Source organism: Elephas maximus, chromosome 1 (genome assembly GCF_024166365.1).
Source record: "Elephas maximus indicus isolate mEleMax1 chromosome 1, mEleMax1 primary haplotype, whole genome shotgun sequence".
NCBI lineage: Eukaryota > Metazoa > Chordata > Mammalia > Proboscidea > Elephantidae > Elephas > Elephas maximus.
In genome coordinates, this window is record NC_064819.1 from 186,161,855 (window position 1) to 186,177,235 (window position 15,381).

General features: G+C 37.5%; 1 protein-coding gene across 4 annotated transcripts in view; it reads right to left on the reverse strand.

The window, feature by feature from the left end:
- The window catches only part of FAM184A (family with sequence similarity 184 member A), a 137,722-nt gene that overhangs the window by 66,449 nt on the left and 55,892 nt on the right, over positions 1 to 15,381 (reverse strand). For all 4 annotated transcript variants that reach the window (XM_049899929.1, XM_049899919.1, XM_049899939.1 and 1 more), the window contains exons 2-5: positions 12,660 to 13,514; positions 8,494 to 8,629; positions 6,455 to 6,636; positions 3,950 to 4,147 (exon numbers count right to left, since the gene is read on the reverse strand). In XM_049899929.1, the coding sequence (XP_049755886.1) occupies positions 3,950 to 4,147; positions 6,455 to 6,636; positions 8,494 to 8,629; positions 12,660 to 13,514 (1,371 nt within the window). The remainder of the gene's footprint in view (positions 1 to 3,949; positions 4,148 to 6,454; positions 6,637 to 8,493; positions 8,630 to 12,659; positions 13,515 to 15,381) is intronic.

The window sequence follows — 15,381 nt, forward strand, 5'->3', positions numbered from 1 at the left end:
CAGGAGTATATGGATGGGGAACTGATGAACTCTAGCTTGGTGGGAAAACTTTTACAGAGAAATTAATTCCTGACTATGGTTTGAAAGCATGAACCAGTAAGAAAAGGCAGAGGAACAAGGGGGAATAATAACATGCTAGGCAGAGGAAAATAAATGTGCAAAAAACCACAAAGGTACAAAACAGCATGGTATGTTACAAGTAGTTCAGTATTTCTATATTGTAAAGTGAAAAACGCAATAAATAGGGTTCTATGTCAGAGGTCCCCATGACTATGCTCAATTCAATGATTTGCTAGGAAGACTCACAGGATTCAGCATATAGTTGTATACTCATGGCTGTGACTTATCACATCAAAAGGATAAAAAGCACAATCAACAAAGGGAAAAGGCACATGGAGTGAAGCCTGCAGGAAACCAGGCACAAGCTTTCAAGCATCCTCTCACACAGGTGCACTTAATTCGTCCAGCAACGAGTTCTGACACCTGTGAAACATCTAGGAGGAAAGCTCATTAGAGGCTCAGTGCCCAGGTTTCTTTTATTAAAGGATGGTCATGTAGACACCCTCTGCCCACCATGTAACAAATTGCTAGGCTCCCAGGAGGAAAGCAGGTGTTCAGCATAAATCACATTGTTTACATAAACGCACAGTGAGCCATTCTTATCAGGACACAGTGGGAACGCTCCTGAAATCCAAGTTCCCAGATGCCAGCCAACAGCCCATCTTGCAAGCAGGACTTTTTAAGGATGGCAGTTTCAGGGCTCTATGTTAACCCTTTTCTGCACAGATTCTCTGTATATCACTTTCTGTTGGGGTGAAGTTAGATAAAAATATAAAATTTTTTGATAACTAGTGAATAAAGAATGGAGCATCACCTTTAGCTAACTGTTCTTTAAAAGATAATTTGACAGTAGAGAAAGACTATTCTGGAAGGAGGCTGGTTTTAGGTTAGGTTCACACATGAACTAGATAGGCAAGAGAGAAATGAAGCAACAAGTGATAAACAAGTTATTTTAATAAAAGAGAAAGGTACAGATAAGGCTGTCATAAGAGATTTCGACTGTGTTCACATAAAGAAAATGTGATGTCATCTATCGTTCAGCAACTGTGTTTTAAAGAAAGATTGTAAGAAATGTAGGTGGCTTAAGGAAGGCTTTTAGGTTAAGATTTAATAAGGTGAGAAAATGATAAGGAAGAGGCAAAAATAATATTGATGAAAGATGCTTTGATAGTAGCACTCAGAACTTAATGCAGAGGTATAAAGGCTAAAGGCTGGACACCTGCAATTTAAATATTCCATTAAGAGAAGTCAAGGCTTAGGTGAAAAAAGGATGTGGAAACAAAAAATAACAAAAGATAGGTATGAAAATGAGGTTACAGGAGCAGCAGACAGTTGCCACTAAATACTTTATGATAAAACCTTGAACACTTGGCACATACATACATCCAGAATCCGTAAGTGCACACATGTGTGCACGCGGGTGCACACGCATGTGCACACACACAATTAAAGCAGTACAAACCAATTTTGGTCTTGTGATAATGAGCTGGCAAGGAGAAAACTGCAACCACAACCCTGAGAATATCATTAAGTTTTGTCTCTACTGTGTGTAAACATACAATAATAAACTTAGATAGAAACAACACTCCAACAGAAGTGTTATTTAACTTTTTTTTTTTATTAAGTTTAGGTCTTAAGTATTTTTTCCAGCTACCTGTGTTACAAAAGGAAGGGACAATGAGGCTGAAGATCTCAATTCACATCCCACCTCTTCTGCTTACTAGTTTGTAGCTCTGATTAGAGATCATTTAGGTTTTCTAAGCCTATCTCAGAGGAGCACTGGTAGTACACAGTGGTTAAGTGCTCAGGTGCTAGCTCAAAGGTAGGCAGTTCAAACCCACCAGCCACTCCACTAGATAAAGTCTACTTCTGTAAAGATTTATAGACTTGAAAATCCTATGGGGAGTTCTACTCTGCCCTACAGGGTCGCTGAGTCAGAACCAACTTAATAGCAACAGATTTGGTTTGGTTAAACCTATTTCATCATCTGTTTTGTTGTCAGGTGCCCCTGAGTCGATTTTTGATTCATAGTGGCCCCACGCGACAGAGTAGAACTGTCCCATAGGGTTTTCTAGGCTATAATCTTTTTTTAAAATAATTTTTATTGTGCTTTAAGTGAAAGTTCACAAATCAAGTCAGTCTCTCACATAAAAACTTACATACACCTTGCTACATACTCCCAATTACTCTCCCCCCTAATAAGACAGCCCGCTCTCTCCCTCCACTCTCTCTTTTCGTGTCCATTTCACCAGCTTCTAACCCCCTCCATCCTCTCATTTCTCCTCCAGGCAGGAGATGCCAACATAGTCTCAAGTGTCCACCTGATCCAAGAAGCTCACTCCTCACCAGCATTCCTCTCTAACCCACTGTCCAGTCCAATCCATGTCTGAAGAGTTGGCTTAGGGAATGGTTCCTGTCCTGGGCTAACAGAAGGTCTGGGGGCCATGACCTCCAGGGTCCTTCCAGTCTCTGTCAGAACATTAAGTCTGGTCTTTTTATGAGAATTTGGGGTCTGCATCCCACTGCTCTCCTGCTCCCTCAGGGATTCTCTGTTGTGTTCCCTGTCAGGGCAGTCATTGGTTGTAGCCGGGCACCATCTAGTTCTTCTGGTCTCAGGATGATGTAGTCTCTGGTTCATGTGGCCCTTTCTTTCTCTTGGGCTTGTAATTACCTTGTGTCTTGGTGTTCTTCATTCTCCTTTGATCCAGGTGAGTTGAGACCAATTGATGCATCTTAGATGGCTGCTTGCCAGCATTTAAGACTCCAGACGTCTAGGCTTTAATCTTTACCAGAGCAATTTCCAGGTCTTTCTCCCACAGAGACGCTGGGTGGGTTTGAACCACCAACCTTTCAGTTAGCAACTAAGCACTCAACCGTTGTGCCACCAGGGCTCCTCATCTATACAATAAAAATCATACTATCCTCCCAGTTGCAAGAATTAAGGAATATATAAGAAAGTTCTTTGTAAACTGTAAATCACTATTATATAAACTGTTATAATTTTTTTTTTTTAATAACAAATATCATTACTAAATTTATAAATGGTGTGGTGGTTAAATACCTTGGGATATGATATCTGGGACTTAAGTTCAAGGTTTGACTGATTCTTAACTAGCTGCATATGCTTGAACCAGTTATTTAACCTTCCTTGACTCCATCTCGTTACTAAAATGTATATATCAAACCAATAGCAGTGTTAGGTCTAAATAAAAAATACATGTAAAACATTATTGTACTGTCTGGCACATAGTAAAAAATACTGATTTTTATTTATTACGACATACTAGGACAAATCTGGACACTTAACACTTCATTTTACTTAATTCTCACTGTAATATTATAAAATGGATCTTATCTTCATCTGTCAGAAGAGGAGCCTGAGGAATAGCTTTCAGGTCCAAGATTAGCAGCTAGTAAGCAAAATGCTCAGTGTAAGGCCCACGTCTGCTAGACACTTCACTTTTGCCAACTTGCCTCTCACGTATTACTATCAGCAAGCTGGTTACTTAACTGAGGAACAGCAACAACAAAAACCCACACCATTTAAACCATTTTCACAGAGAATGAAAGTGTGTGCAGGAGAATACGTGCTTCATCTAGCTCCGGCTTCCTGAGGAGCACGCCTACCATTGTCTCATGAAGAGACAGCTCAAGATAAACGAAGTGTTTCCATTTTGGCTTATACAAAGTAGGAATGTCTCACCTCAATTCAATAAGCTACAGCCCATATCAAGAACTTTCATGTATGTTACTCTGTGGACACACAATGATTACAAGACAGCAGCTCTCAAACTGAAGGAAACCATGACTCCACATTATAAGTCACTCCTGATGATTACAAAAAACCCCACTAATTTACAGTACAATGTTAAGCTGCATGTTTACTCACCATTTGCAGTTTCTTCTTATCCTTAATTGCATTACTGTGGACAGCCTCAATTGCCATATGGTGCTTCCAAGCTAATTCTTCCAAAGTCTTAGAGTGGGCCTCATTTAATTGCGCCACCTCCTCTTCCAACCTATTTTGTAGCTTTTTAAGCTCTGTTTCATAATATTCTTGCTGAGTTTTCTTTGCTTCATTTACTTTCTAAAATTAAAACAAAGTCCAATAATTGGCACCTGCTTTTTAAATTACTGCCCTTATTATTTTGCATACCCAGTTAATATGTAACCCTGAATGAATACAGTGCTTTGGGATCTAGCCTATGAGACACGAGAATACATTATTGTTGTTTTCAGAATGTGACAGAGTGGCAGAGGCAAAATGAATTAATTTTGAAAAAAGAGATGAAATAGACTGTTATCAGGTTAGAACCCAATGTGTGTACATCTTCAAGCTTAAGAGAGAAAGGCTTCCTAAATGTCAAAAAAAAAAAAACAAAAAAAACAAAGTAGTATATAAAATGGCTTATCAGTTCACCCACTCAAATGATACTATTCACTACAATTTATTGAGTGCCAATTTTGTACCTTTTAAGTATTTACAGTCTAGTGATGAAAACCATAATCAAAAGACAGTTTTGAAAGAGTTTTAAGTTCCAGGAAAGGGGCATACATTTTGTGTTGTGACAGCACACAGGTAGAGGCCAAACCTGGGTAGAATGGAAAAGGGTGTGTGTGTGTGTGTGTGTGTGTGTGTGTGTGTGTGTGTGACACTGAACTGATGAGACAATCCCTCATTTAATTCTCACAAGTATTCTTTAGGGTTGTTCATTTGTAAAGCAAGGATTAGAAAATATTAATGAGAAAATGTCAAACTTAGGTGTTGTCAAAAGCCTGCCTTTATAATCATTTAACTAACTTCCAGCATTCTGAAAAATGAAAAGTAGTTAACTTGGTGACAAAGTGTAGGGAACTGGGTGACAGTACGTTCCAGGTAAGCAGTTTGGACAGAACATAGGATAAAAAAAGGCTGCGAGTGGCAGGAGGCGAGGCTCAGAAGTAGGCAGAAGTCAAATGATTAGAAGAGGCCTTCCATGTCTTGCTAAGGACTTGATTTTCTTTTGAAGGGAATGAGAAATCACAGGAATTTATGTAAGTGACATATTTTTTAAAACATTCATCTTGGCAGCAGGGTAATGTGCTCTCACTGGAGAACAGAGAGAGCAGTTAGGAGGTTGTGGCTATAATCCAGGCAAGAAACAAGCACCAAAACCTAGAACCTGTGAATGGGTAAGAAGAGGAGAGGGTGGAACAAAATTATATTAAGGGAGCAGAACCAATAGTACTTGGTAACAGATAAGAGGGGGGTAAGGAAATGATAACCAAGAACGACTCTCAGGTTTCTGGCTTAGCAACTAGACAGACTGTGGTGCCACTGGGTGAAATAAGAAGGAAATATAGCACTTCTAAAGAGAGAGAGTTCTGGGCATGCTAATATGACACATTTGTAAAAAACGTAAGTGGTGGTATCTAGTAGGAAGTTGGATATATGAGACTCAAGTTCAGGGAAAAGAATCTGGCATAGACCTACAGATTTGGAAGTGATAGCTGAACTAGTGGTAGTTGATGTTACTAGAACAGATGATGTGTGAAATGAGATGAAAACCCTGGGGAATACCAATGCTAAGGGTACAGATGGAGGAGGAAAGTTCACAAAGCAGACTGCAAGGCCAGACAGGTAGGAGGAAATGCCAACAGAAGTGAGACAGTCCAGAATTAGTGTATCGTACGTACCACAATTAGGTAAGTCCAGCAAAAAGGATGTCACTGGTGGCTGAGGCAAAAGTGGACTCTGTAGATTGCATTTGTTGGGCAGTAAATGGGACATAAGCAAGGAGCTAGGAGAACAGACGTTTTTTAACATGTTTAGTTGTTAAGGGGAAGAGAAAGGGTGTTCAAAACTTCCACTTCGAGTTGTGGGCCTCTTAAAAACTGGAATATTCAGCAATTATTCTATAAATGATATGTCTTATTATTTGTTGAATCTACAAAGTCAATATGTTGGTATATGGATTTTCAGAGCTTGATGCTCATCACCCCTTTCAGTTCTATAAAAATGTCCTAGGTGCACAGGCAATTAACGTATTTCATTAATAGGAAAACAAATGTGATTAACCATGAATGTACACGCCACTGAAATAAGAGTTTATTCAGTTCCTGGCTTGAAATATAAATATTAAATTTTTATAATTGTTATTCATATATTTTGAACATATACACAATATAAGATAGTCCAGCCTTATACTTTTTTTTCCCTCAAAATAAAAACAAAAAAACAACTACTAGAGTAAGAAATGTGCTGTCACTGCACAGTGGGAGCAAACTCATCAAACACTTCAAATCTGAAAAAGCAGAAAAACGAATTTTTTCTTCCTTTCCTTTTTTTTTTTTTGGTGGGGGGTGGGGTTGGAGGGAGGCCGGCATGGTGGAAGTGTCTTGTATTGCTTTTTACCTTCTCCAGTTCCACAATCTGCTGCTTCTGCTCTTCATCCAGACTCTGAGTTTTGCTTTGCAAAAAAGCTCTTTCCTCTTCAAGCTGAGATAATCTCTCGTTGGCCCTTGATTTTTCTGATTCCAGATCTTTAATTGTAACTTCCTGGGTCATTTGTGTTGCTTGAAGCATTCCTATATGACCTATTCCCCAAAAAGAAAATCCCTTCATTTAAGAAATATGTTGCATTGTGGTACAAAACAATTATACTTAAAAAAAAAAAATACTTAGAGACACAATTATACTCAATAAATAAGTAAAATAAATGGTCTGCATGAAGAAACAATTCTTTGGTGACCTCACCATATAACATAGGAATACTCACCCTAGGAACACTGCCTATACAAGTAGAAAAACTCAAATCAGAAAATCCATTTTCACATCACTTCCATTGCTCCCTGTGCCCAGAACCCTCCCATTCGGTCTTGTTTTGTTTTTAAGATTGCTATACAAGCTGAAGTAGAAGTAACTTTTGAGGAGTGAATATAAAGTCTCCTGGGAGAAAAACAAGGTAAGAGACAAGGTACTGACTAATGACTATGGAGCCAAAAAGGAATAATTTGTTCTTTCCTAATCTATTCTTTCCAATTCATAGAGACCCTAAAGGACAGAGTAGAACTGCCCCATAGTGTTTCCAAGGAGTGTCTGGTGGATTTGAACTGCCAACCTCTTGGTTAGCAGCCTAGCTCTTATCCATTTTTGTTTTTGGTATGGGTTAATCTCTTCTTTTTTCAAATTCTAACATAAAGAGGAAGAAATATGTATCCAGGGAATAAAGGTGATTGAAACTGGATTGTTTTAGACAAGAGACCTGATAAGAGTAACAGATAAGGACCATAAGTTATGAAAGAATAAAACGAATAACAAAAGCAAACAGAAAGAGGGAAGGGAGGAGTGATGAGGAAAAAGAGACTGAGAGACCCAGAGAGATGAAAAGATCTTACAGAAAGCATACTTCAGGGCACTGGTTCTCATAATGTAGTTCCTCAATCAGAAGCATCAGGGTAACCTGGAAACTGTAGTTAGAAATGCAAATTCTCATCCTGCCTGAGAACTACTCAATCAGAAACTCTGAGGATGGGAACCAACAATTAGTATTTTTACAAGCCCTACAGGTGATTCTGATGCAGCTAAAGTTTGAGAACCACTACTTTAGGGAAGGAGTCTCTAGTGGTGCAAATGGTTAAGTGCTCAACTACTAGTTAAAAGGTTGATGGTTTGAACCCACCCATAGGTACCTTGGAAGACAGTCCTGGTAATCTGCTTCCGAAAGGTTATAGCTTTAAAAACTCTATGGAGCAGTTCTACTCTGCACACATGGGATCGCCACGAGTTGGAATAAACTTGAGGCAATTAACAACAACTTAAAAAAAAAAAAAACCATTGATGGAGTGTCCATTCTGACTCATGGGGAAGGGAAATCTGAGATTCAGTGATGAGCCAATAAAAATCAGATGATACCCTCAAACAATCAGTTCAAATAGCTTCACCTGGCACACCAGAACCTCAACAAAATGTGACTTCAGAACTGACATGAGTCACATACCTCCCCTAGTAAGGACTAAGTAGTTAGCATATCAGTCAATCAGGATAGACAACTCAACTTTAGTATGCAAAAATACCCTTAAGAATCAGCTCAATGAAATGAGGCGCTGCAATTTACATATAGTTCCCTGATTTAAATACTTTAAAATTTATGACTTAAAGGACAAAGTCTTAGAGTGCTTTATTTCCCAATTACTGACTAATTTATTGGCAAATTTACCTGTCAGCTCTTAATTTTTCTATTAAAAAAATTAATATATTTTTATATTAAAAATAAAAATAATTTATTATTTACTCATGCTATGATAAATCACAAAGATATCAGAATCCTTTAAAATATTTAAAGTCTAAATTATTTAAAAATATGAGAAGAAAAGATGAATTTTGTCTTGAGTTGGCAAATTCAATTATTGGTCTTAGCTGAGGAATATACCAAAAACTGTGGTCAGACATACTAGCTTTGAGGACAAGATCTGAAGCTTGCTGTTGTAAACGTTCCCTGGCAGCTGCTAGCTCACTTTCCACTTCCTTGTGCTTGCTTAATAAGGCCATTTCTCCCTCCTTGGTATCATCAAGCTGTTTTTGAAGAACCTAAGAAAAATCAAATAGCCATTATTAATATGCAAGAAGGTAAACAATTCATTTAAATTGCAATCATCAGTTGGAGCAAAATGGTGGCATAAGCAGCCGAACCCCCACAACTAGTATAGAAGAAAACCAAATATTGAAAAAAATTGATAATATTAGAACTGTAGACATCAAATAAAAGACTGAAGGACCAAAGGGAATACTGAATCAAGTAAAAGGTAACATACTGGCTACAGGGAAACAGAGGTTCAGAAAGCACCCTCAACCGACTCGCCTCATGGTATGGCCATCTTGTGGCAGTGGCAAGCAGTGCAGAGTGCAGTGAGGCACAGAATTTGCAAATAGCCAGGCCTCAGTGATGGCAACATGGGCAGGGAAGCCTAAGAAAGCAGATCTAAGAAGCAGCACCTTGGTACACTGCAAGCCTGGGACTGTGTGGGCCTCAGGCCGGGAGAAGCATGCAGCACATAGTGAGATCTGGAGTTTGCAAACCGCCAGTTCCTGGTGAAGGCACTGTGGACAGAGAGGCTTGAGAATGTGTACCTAAGAAAGGACACCTTGATAACTCACTCCCCAAGACGGTAATGTGACCTGAAATGCGGCTCAATTTCTCTGCAACAATTATAGAAAAAAACCCGGCAAAGTAGCACCAACAAGGAGATACAAATGCAAATGTTAAACCCTGAAAACGAATCTGAAAGTTAAACCAACAAGTCATGTACTGAAGGAGGAACAACAAGCAGTTGACAAAAGAAACCTACACAGAAACCAATTTTGGGGAATAAAAAAATCCAAAATTCAGAATTACCTCAACAAAGCATTCAAATGCTTCAGCTTCAACAAAAAATTGGAAGGCATACAAGAAATCAAGAAAAGATGGCTCAAGTCAAAGAGCAGCACAAACAAGCAGAAATCGCTTCCATGGATGTAAGGATAATAGAAAAAATACAGAACTTTCAAACAACAAATTTAAATATGCTCAAAGATCTCAAAATCACACAGATAAATTAATGCAGATCTCAAAACAATATGAGAAGCTTAATAAAGAGATAGAAAACATAAAAAAGAAACAAATACCGGAATTAAGGAACAAAATAATACAACTGGAAAATGCAAGGCAGGGATACAATAGGGTCAAGCAGACAAAAGAAAGGGTACGTGATTTACAAGACAAATCAACTGGCATTGTTGAATCCTAAGAGATATATATAAAAAAAGAGATACAGGGGGGTAAATACACAAAGAAAACTGAACAAAGCCAAATGGAATTGTGGCACACCATCAAGAGAACCAATGTACATATTATGGGAATTCCAGAAGGTGAGGAAAAAAATAAAGGAACAGAAGGAATATTTGAGGAAATTGTGGCAGAAAACTTCCTAGACACAGGTAGGAAAATGAAACTGCAAATCCAGGAAGCTTGTGGAACTCCAAATACAGGGACTCTAAAGGGGCCTTCACCAAGACACATTATAATCAAACTCCTGAAGACCAAAGACAAGACTCTTGAAAGCAGAAAAACACAAAATAACATATAAAACCAAAAACCAAACCCAGTGCCGTCAAGTCGATTCCGACTCATAGCAACCCTCACTACGAGTCGGAATCGACTCAACGGCAGTGTGTTTTAAATAACATATAAGGGGTCCTCAAAATGAATTCAATGGCAGCGAGTTTGGTTTGGTTTTGGTTTCAATAAGTTTAAATGCTGACTTCTCCACAGAAACCCTGGAGGCCAGTAGGCAATGCAAAGATAACATACAAAGTACTGAAAGAATTGTCAATTAAAAATTCTTTATCCAGCAAAACTATCCTTTAAAAACGAAGGTGAATTCAAGACATGCCCAGATAAGCAAACACTGTGGGAATTTGTTACCAAGAGACCTGCCTTGCAAGAACTGCTAAAGGGTGTCCTTCAAGTGGTAAGGAAGGAACATCAGACAGCTATACGATCTAGTACACACAGGAGAAAATTTAAAAAATAAAGGAGAGACTGCCAATAAAGGTAATGGCATAGGCATATAAAAGGCCTGTTGCAGGGTATTTTCAGTGGGTAAATTTAGTTGTTACGTGCTACAAGCCTTATATCAAATGTATAAGAAATAAGTACAAAGTTATCCTAACAGACCTGAATGTATGATGTGAAAAGTGATATAATAACAGAGATGGGGGGGAAGGAGCAGAGAATTAGGATTATAATTTAGGTATTTACTTGCTGTTTGTGTATTATTTGCTATTTGTCTAAGTGTTGGTATCAAGGTTAAATATTTGTTGTAAATGTAGGCTTTCAAATGTAATTTCACGGTAATCACTAGAAAATACTTCAAAAATATACACGGAAGGTAGGAAGAAAGAAACCAAATAGACTCAACAGAAGAAAGCAATTTAACACAAATAAAGATAAAATTATAAAAAAGGTAGGACAAAGAAATTATAAGACACACACACACACAAATAAGTAACAAATGACAGAAGTAAATTCTTCCTTATCAATAATTACCTTAAATGTAAATGGATTAAATTCTCCATGCAAAAGGCAGAGAGTACCAGAATGGACAAGAAAACATAAGCTATGTACAAGAGACACATCTTAGGTCCAAGGATGCCAAAGGACTAACAGTGAAAGGGTGGAAAAGAACATTCCATGCAAATAGTAACCAAAAGAGAACAGGAGTGGCCATATTGGTTTCAGATAAAATAGATGTTAAATCAAAATCTGTTACAAGAGATGAAGAAGGACATCATATACTAGTAAAAGGAATAATCCAGCAAGAAAATATAACAATCATAAATACATATGTACCCAACATCAATGAACCAAAATATATAAAGCAAATACTGACAGAACAGAACTGGAAGGAGCTAAAAATTCCTCAATAATAGTAGGAGACTTAAATATACCACTGTGAACACTGAACCAAACTTTCAGAAAGAAGATCAGTAAAGGCATTAAGTACTTGAAAAATACCACGTATAAATCACATCTAGCAGACATATATATAGACCTGTCCAAACAATACACATTTTTTTTAGTGCACATGAGACATTCTCCAGGATAAGCCTTGACAAGTTTTAAAAGACTGAAATGATACAAAGTATCTTCTCCAACCACAAAAGAAAAATACTAGAAATTAATAATACAAAGAATGTAGATTACATATAAATATGTAGAAACTAAGTAACACAGTATAAACCAAGTTTATCTAGTTTTTAATCTCTAACTATTGACGACAGAACATGATTATTATAAATCATGATCCAATCATAAAAGGCTATTTATGCTTTCTAATCCATTCTAATACTACACAGGTATTAAAAACAAACTATAAAATTTTCTATGCCAATAAAACAAAACTTGTAGAGACTTTTTGGCTCTTTTTCAGACTTGTGCTATATACCACTATTTATTTCAGGTTTGTGAGACAATCTTAACTTCCTGTTCAGCAGTGAAATAGCATCTGATGGGCAGACAATTATTATTGAGAGAAAGAAAAACATAATTAAAACCTAAGCCCAATATTTTAACTGTCCCAAACCACTTACGGAAAAAAACACGTTATTTTAATAAAATCTCTTCATAAACAAGCAGCAAGATTTTATCTTTTGGGGATGTTAATATCTGAAATTCTAGTATGAAATAATATCTACAACCCATTGGATCGAGTCAATTCTGACTCATAGTGACCCTATAGGGTAGACTAGAACTGCCCCACAGGGTTTCCAGGGAGCACCTGGTAGATTGAAACTGCCGATCTATTGTTTAGCAGCTATAGTCTTAACCACTACGCCACCAGGGTTTCCATAATAGCTATAAAGGGTAATATAAATGATTGTTTCAGTGATTTTCTCACAAAAGGAAAAGCAGGAAAAAATAGAAAAAAAAAATGTTTAAAGCAGTCTGAATGAAAAGCTGATCCTAAGCCAGCCAGACTCCTCTTCAGTCTACAAAATTAATGTCTTTAAAGAAGAAAACTGGGGGGGGGGGGGGGGGGGGGAAGGAATCTATGTGTTGAATGTAATAGTCTTTACTTACCTGAACATTGTTCTCTGCTGTCGCAAGTGCCATCTGTAGCTTTTGGCATTTGTCATGAAGACTTCCAGCTTCATCCTGTACCATCTGTAATTCTGTCTTTAATTTTCCTATGGTTTTTCGTAAAATTGCTTCTTGTCCCTGAAATTCTTTTCTAAGATTGGTTTCCTTTTCTTTGCTAGCTTGTAGGCTTTCTGCTGTAAAAAGCTGTGACCTTTTCAAGGTATCGAGCTCATGTTCGTAAAAAGACTGGGCTTTATTCAACTTGCCTTCATAATCCTCAATTAGTTTTTTCCGCTCAAGTCTTAGCTCTTCAAGTGTTTTGTTTAAGGCCTCCACCTCCATTCTGTGTAGCTCCTCTGCCTTCTCCTGCCCTTTATTTACCGAGGCACTATGATCCTGTTTAGACTTCAACAGCTCTTGGATCTCCCGTCTGTGAGCAGTTCGTAAATCTTCCAGTGCCAATCGTTTATCTTTTTCAAACTGTACTTGGAGTTGTCCAAAGCTCTGTAACTTTTCCTCAAATTTCTTTCTAATCTCTTCAACTTCTCTAGACATGGTTACTATGCGTTGGACGTGCTGGGCTTCCGCACAAAGCTGCATGTCCTCCACTCTCTGCTTATAAGCTTCAAATTCTGTCAAAGCCTGCTGCTTCATTTTTATGTGATCTTCTAATGAAGCTTCCAAAGCTTGAATTTTTCTCTTAAGGTCTAACTCCTCTGTTACCTTGCTTTTATACTGCAATATTTTTTCTCTTGTTTCTGCAAGAATTTGTTGGATTTCTTCTTCATGAGCATCTTTGAGAGCTTGCACTGCAGATTCATGCTCATCATTTTTAGTGTTCAAAGCATATATTACCTGCATGGTTTAAAAAAAAAAGTGGAAGAATTGAATAAACCACATTCTTTTCTAACGTGAAGTTAATTCTTTTATTTGGATTGGTATTTTTCTATGCACGTAACACTGGCTAGAGTAAATGTTAAATAATGAAACTTCATGCAATTGTTTTTGGAATCACAGGTTGATTTGCTCAGCAAATTTTTAGCATAGCACAATCTTAAGAAGGTTTGCATTTGAAGAATTTTTAATTGTGACTTTAAAACATTCAAAATACCTACCTAAACTAACACATTCAGAAGTAGAACAACTAAATAGACCCATAACAAAAAAAGAGATTGAAACGGTAAGCAAAAAACTCCCAACAAAAAAAAGCCCTGGCCCGGACGGCTTCACTGCAGAGTTCTACCAACCTTTCAGAGAAGAGTTAACCCCACTACTACTGAAGGTATTTCAAAGCATAGAAAATGACGGAATACTACCCAACTCATTCTATGAAGCCACCATCTCCCTGATACCAAAACCAGGTAAAGACATTACAAAAAAAGAAAATTACAGACCTATATCCCTCATGAACATAGATGCAAAAATCCTCAACAAAATTCTAGTCAATAGAATACAACAACATATCAAAAAAATAATTCACCCTGATCAAGTGGGATTTATACCAGGTATGCAAGGCTGGTTTAATATCAGAAAAACCATTAATGTAATCCATCACATAAATAAAACAAAAGACAAAAACCACATGATCTTATCAATTGATGCAGAAAAGGCATTTGACAAAGTCCAACACCCATTTATGATAAAAACTCTCACCAAAATAGGAATTGAAGGAAAATTCCTCAACATAATAAAGGGCATCTATGCAAAGCCAACAGCCAATATCACTCTAAATGGAGAGAACCTGAGAGCATTTCCCTTGAGAACAGGAACCAGACAAGGATGCCCTTTATCACCGCTCTTATTCAACATCGTGCTAGAAGTCCTAGCCAGGGCAATTAGGCTAGACAAAGAAATAAAAGGCATCTGGATTGGCAAGGAGGAAGTAAAATTATCGCTATTTGCAGATGACATGATCTTATACACAGAAAAACCTAAGGAATCCTCCAGAAAACTACTGAAACTAATAGAAGAGTTTGGCAGAGTCTCAGGTTATAAAATAAACATACAAAAATCACTTGGATTCCTCTACATCAACAAAAAGAACACCGAAGAGGAAATAACCAAATCAATACCATTCACAGTAGCCCCCAAGAAGATAAAATACTTAGGAATAAATCTTACCAAGGATGTAAAAGACCTATACAAAGAAAACTACAAAGCTCTACTACAAGAAATTCAAAAGGACATACTTAAGTGGAAAAACATACCTTGCTCATGGATAGGAAGACTTAACATAGTAAAAATGTCTATTCTACCAAAAGCCATCTATACATACAGTGCACTTCCGATCCAAATTCCAATGTCATTTTTTAAGGTGATAGAGAAACAAATCACCAATTTCATATGGAAGGGAAAGAAGCCTCGGATAAGCAAAGCATTACTGAAAAAGAAGAAGAAAGTGGGAGGCCTTACTCTACCTGACTTCAGAAGCTATTATACAGCCACAGTAGTCAAAACAGCCTGGTACTGGTACAACAACAGGCACATAGACCAATGGAACAGAATTGAGAACCCAGATATAAATCCAACCACATATGAGCAGCTGATATTTGACAAAGGCCCAGTGTCAGTTAATTGGGGAAAAGATAGTCTTTTTAACAAATGGTGCTGGCATAACTGGATATCCATTTGCAAAAGAATGAAACAGGACCCATACCTCACACCATGCACAAAAACTAACTCCAAGTGGATCAAAGACTAAAACGATAAAGATCATGGAAGA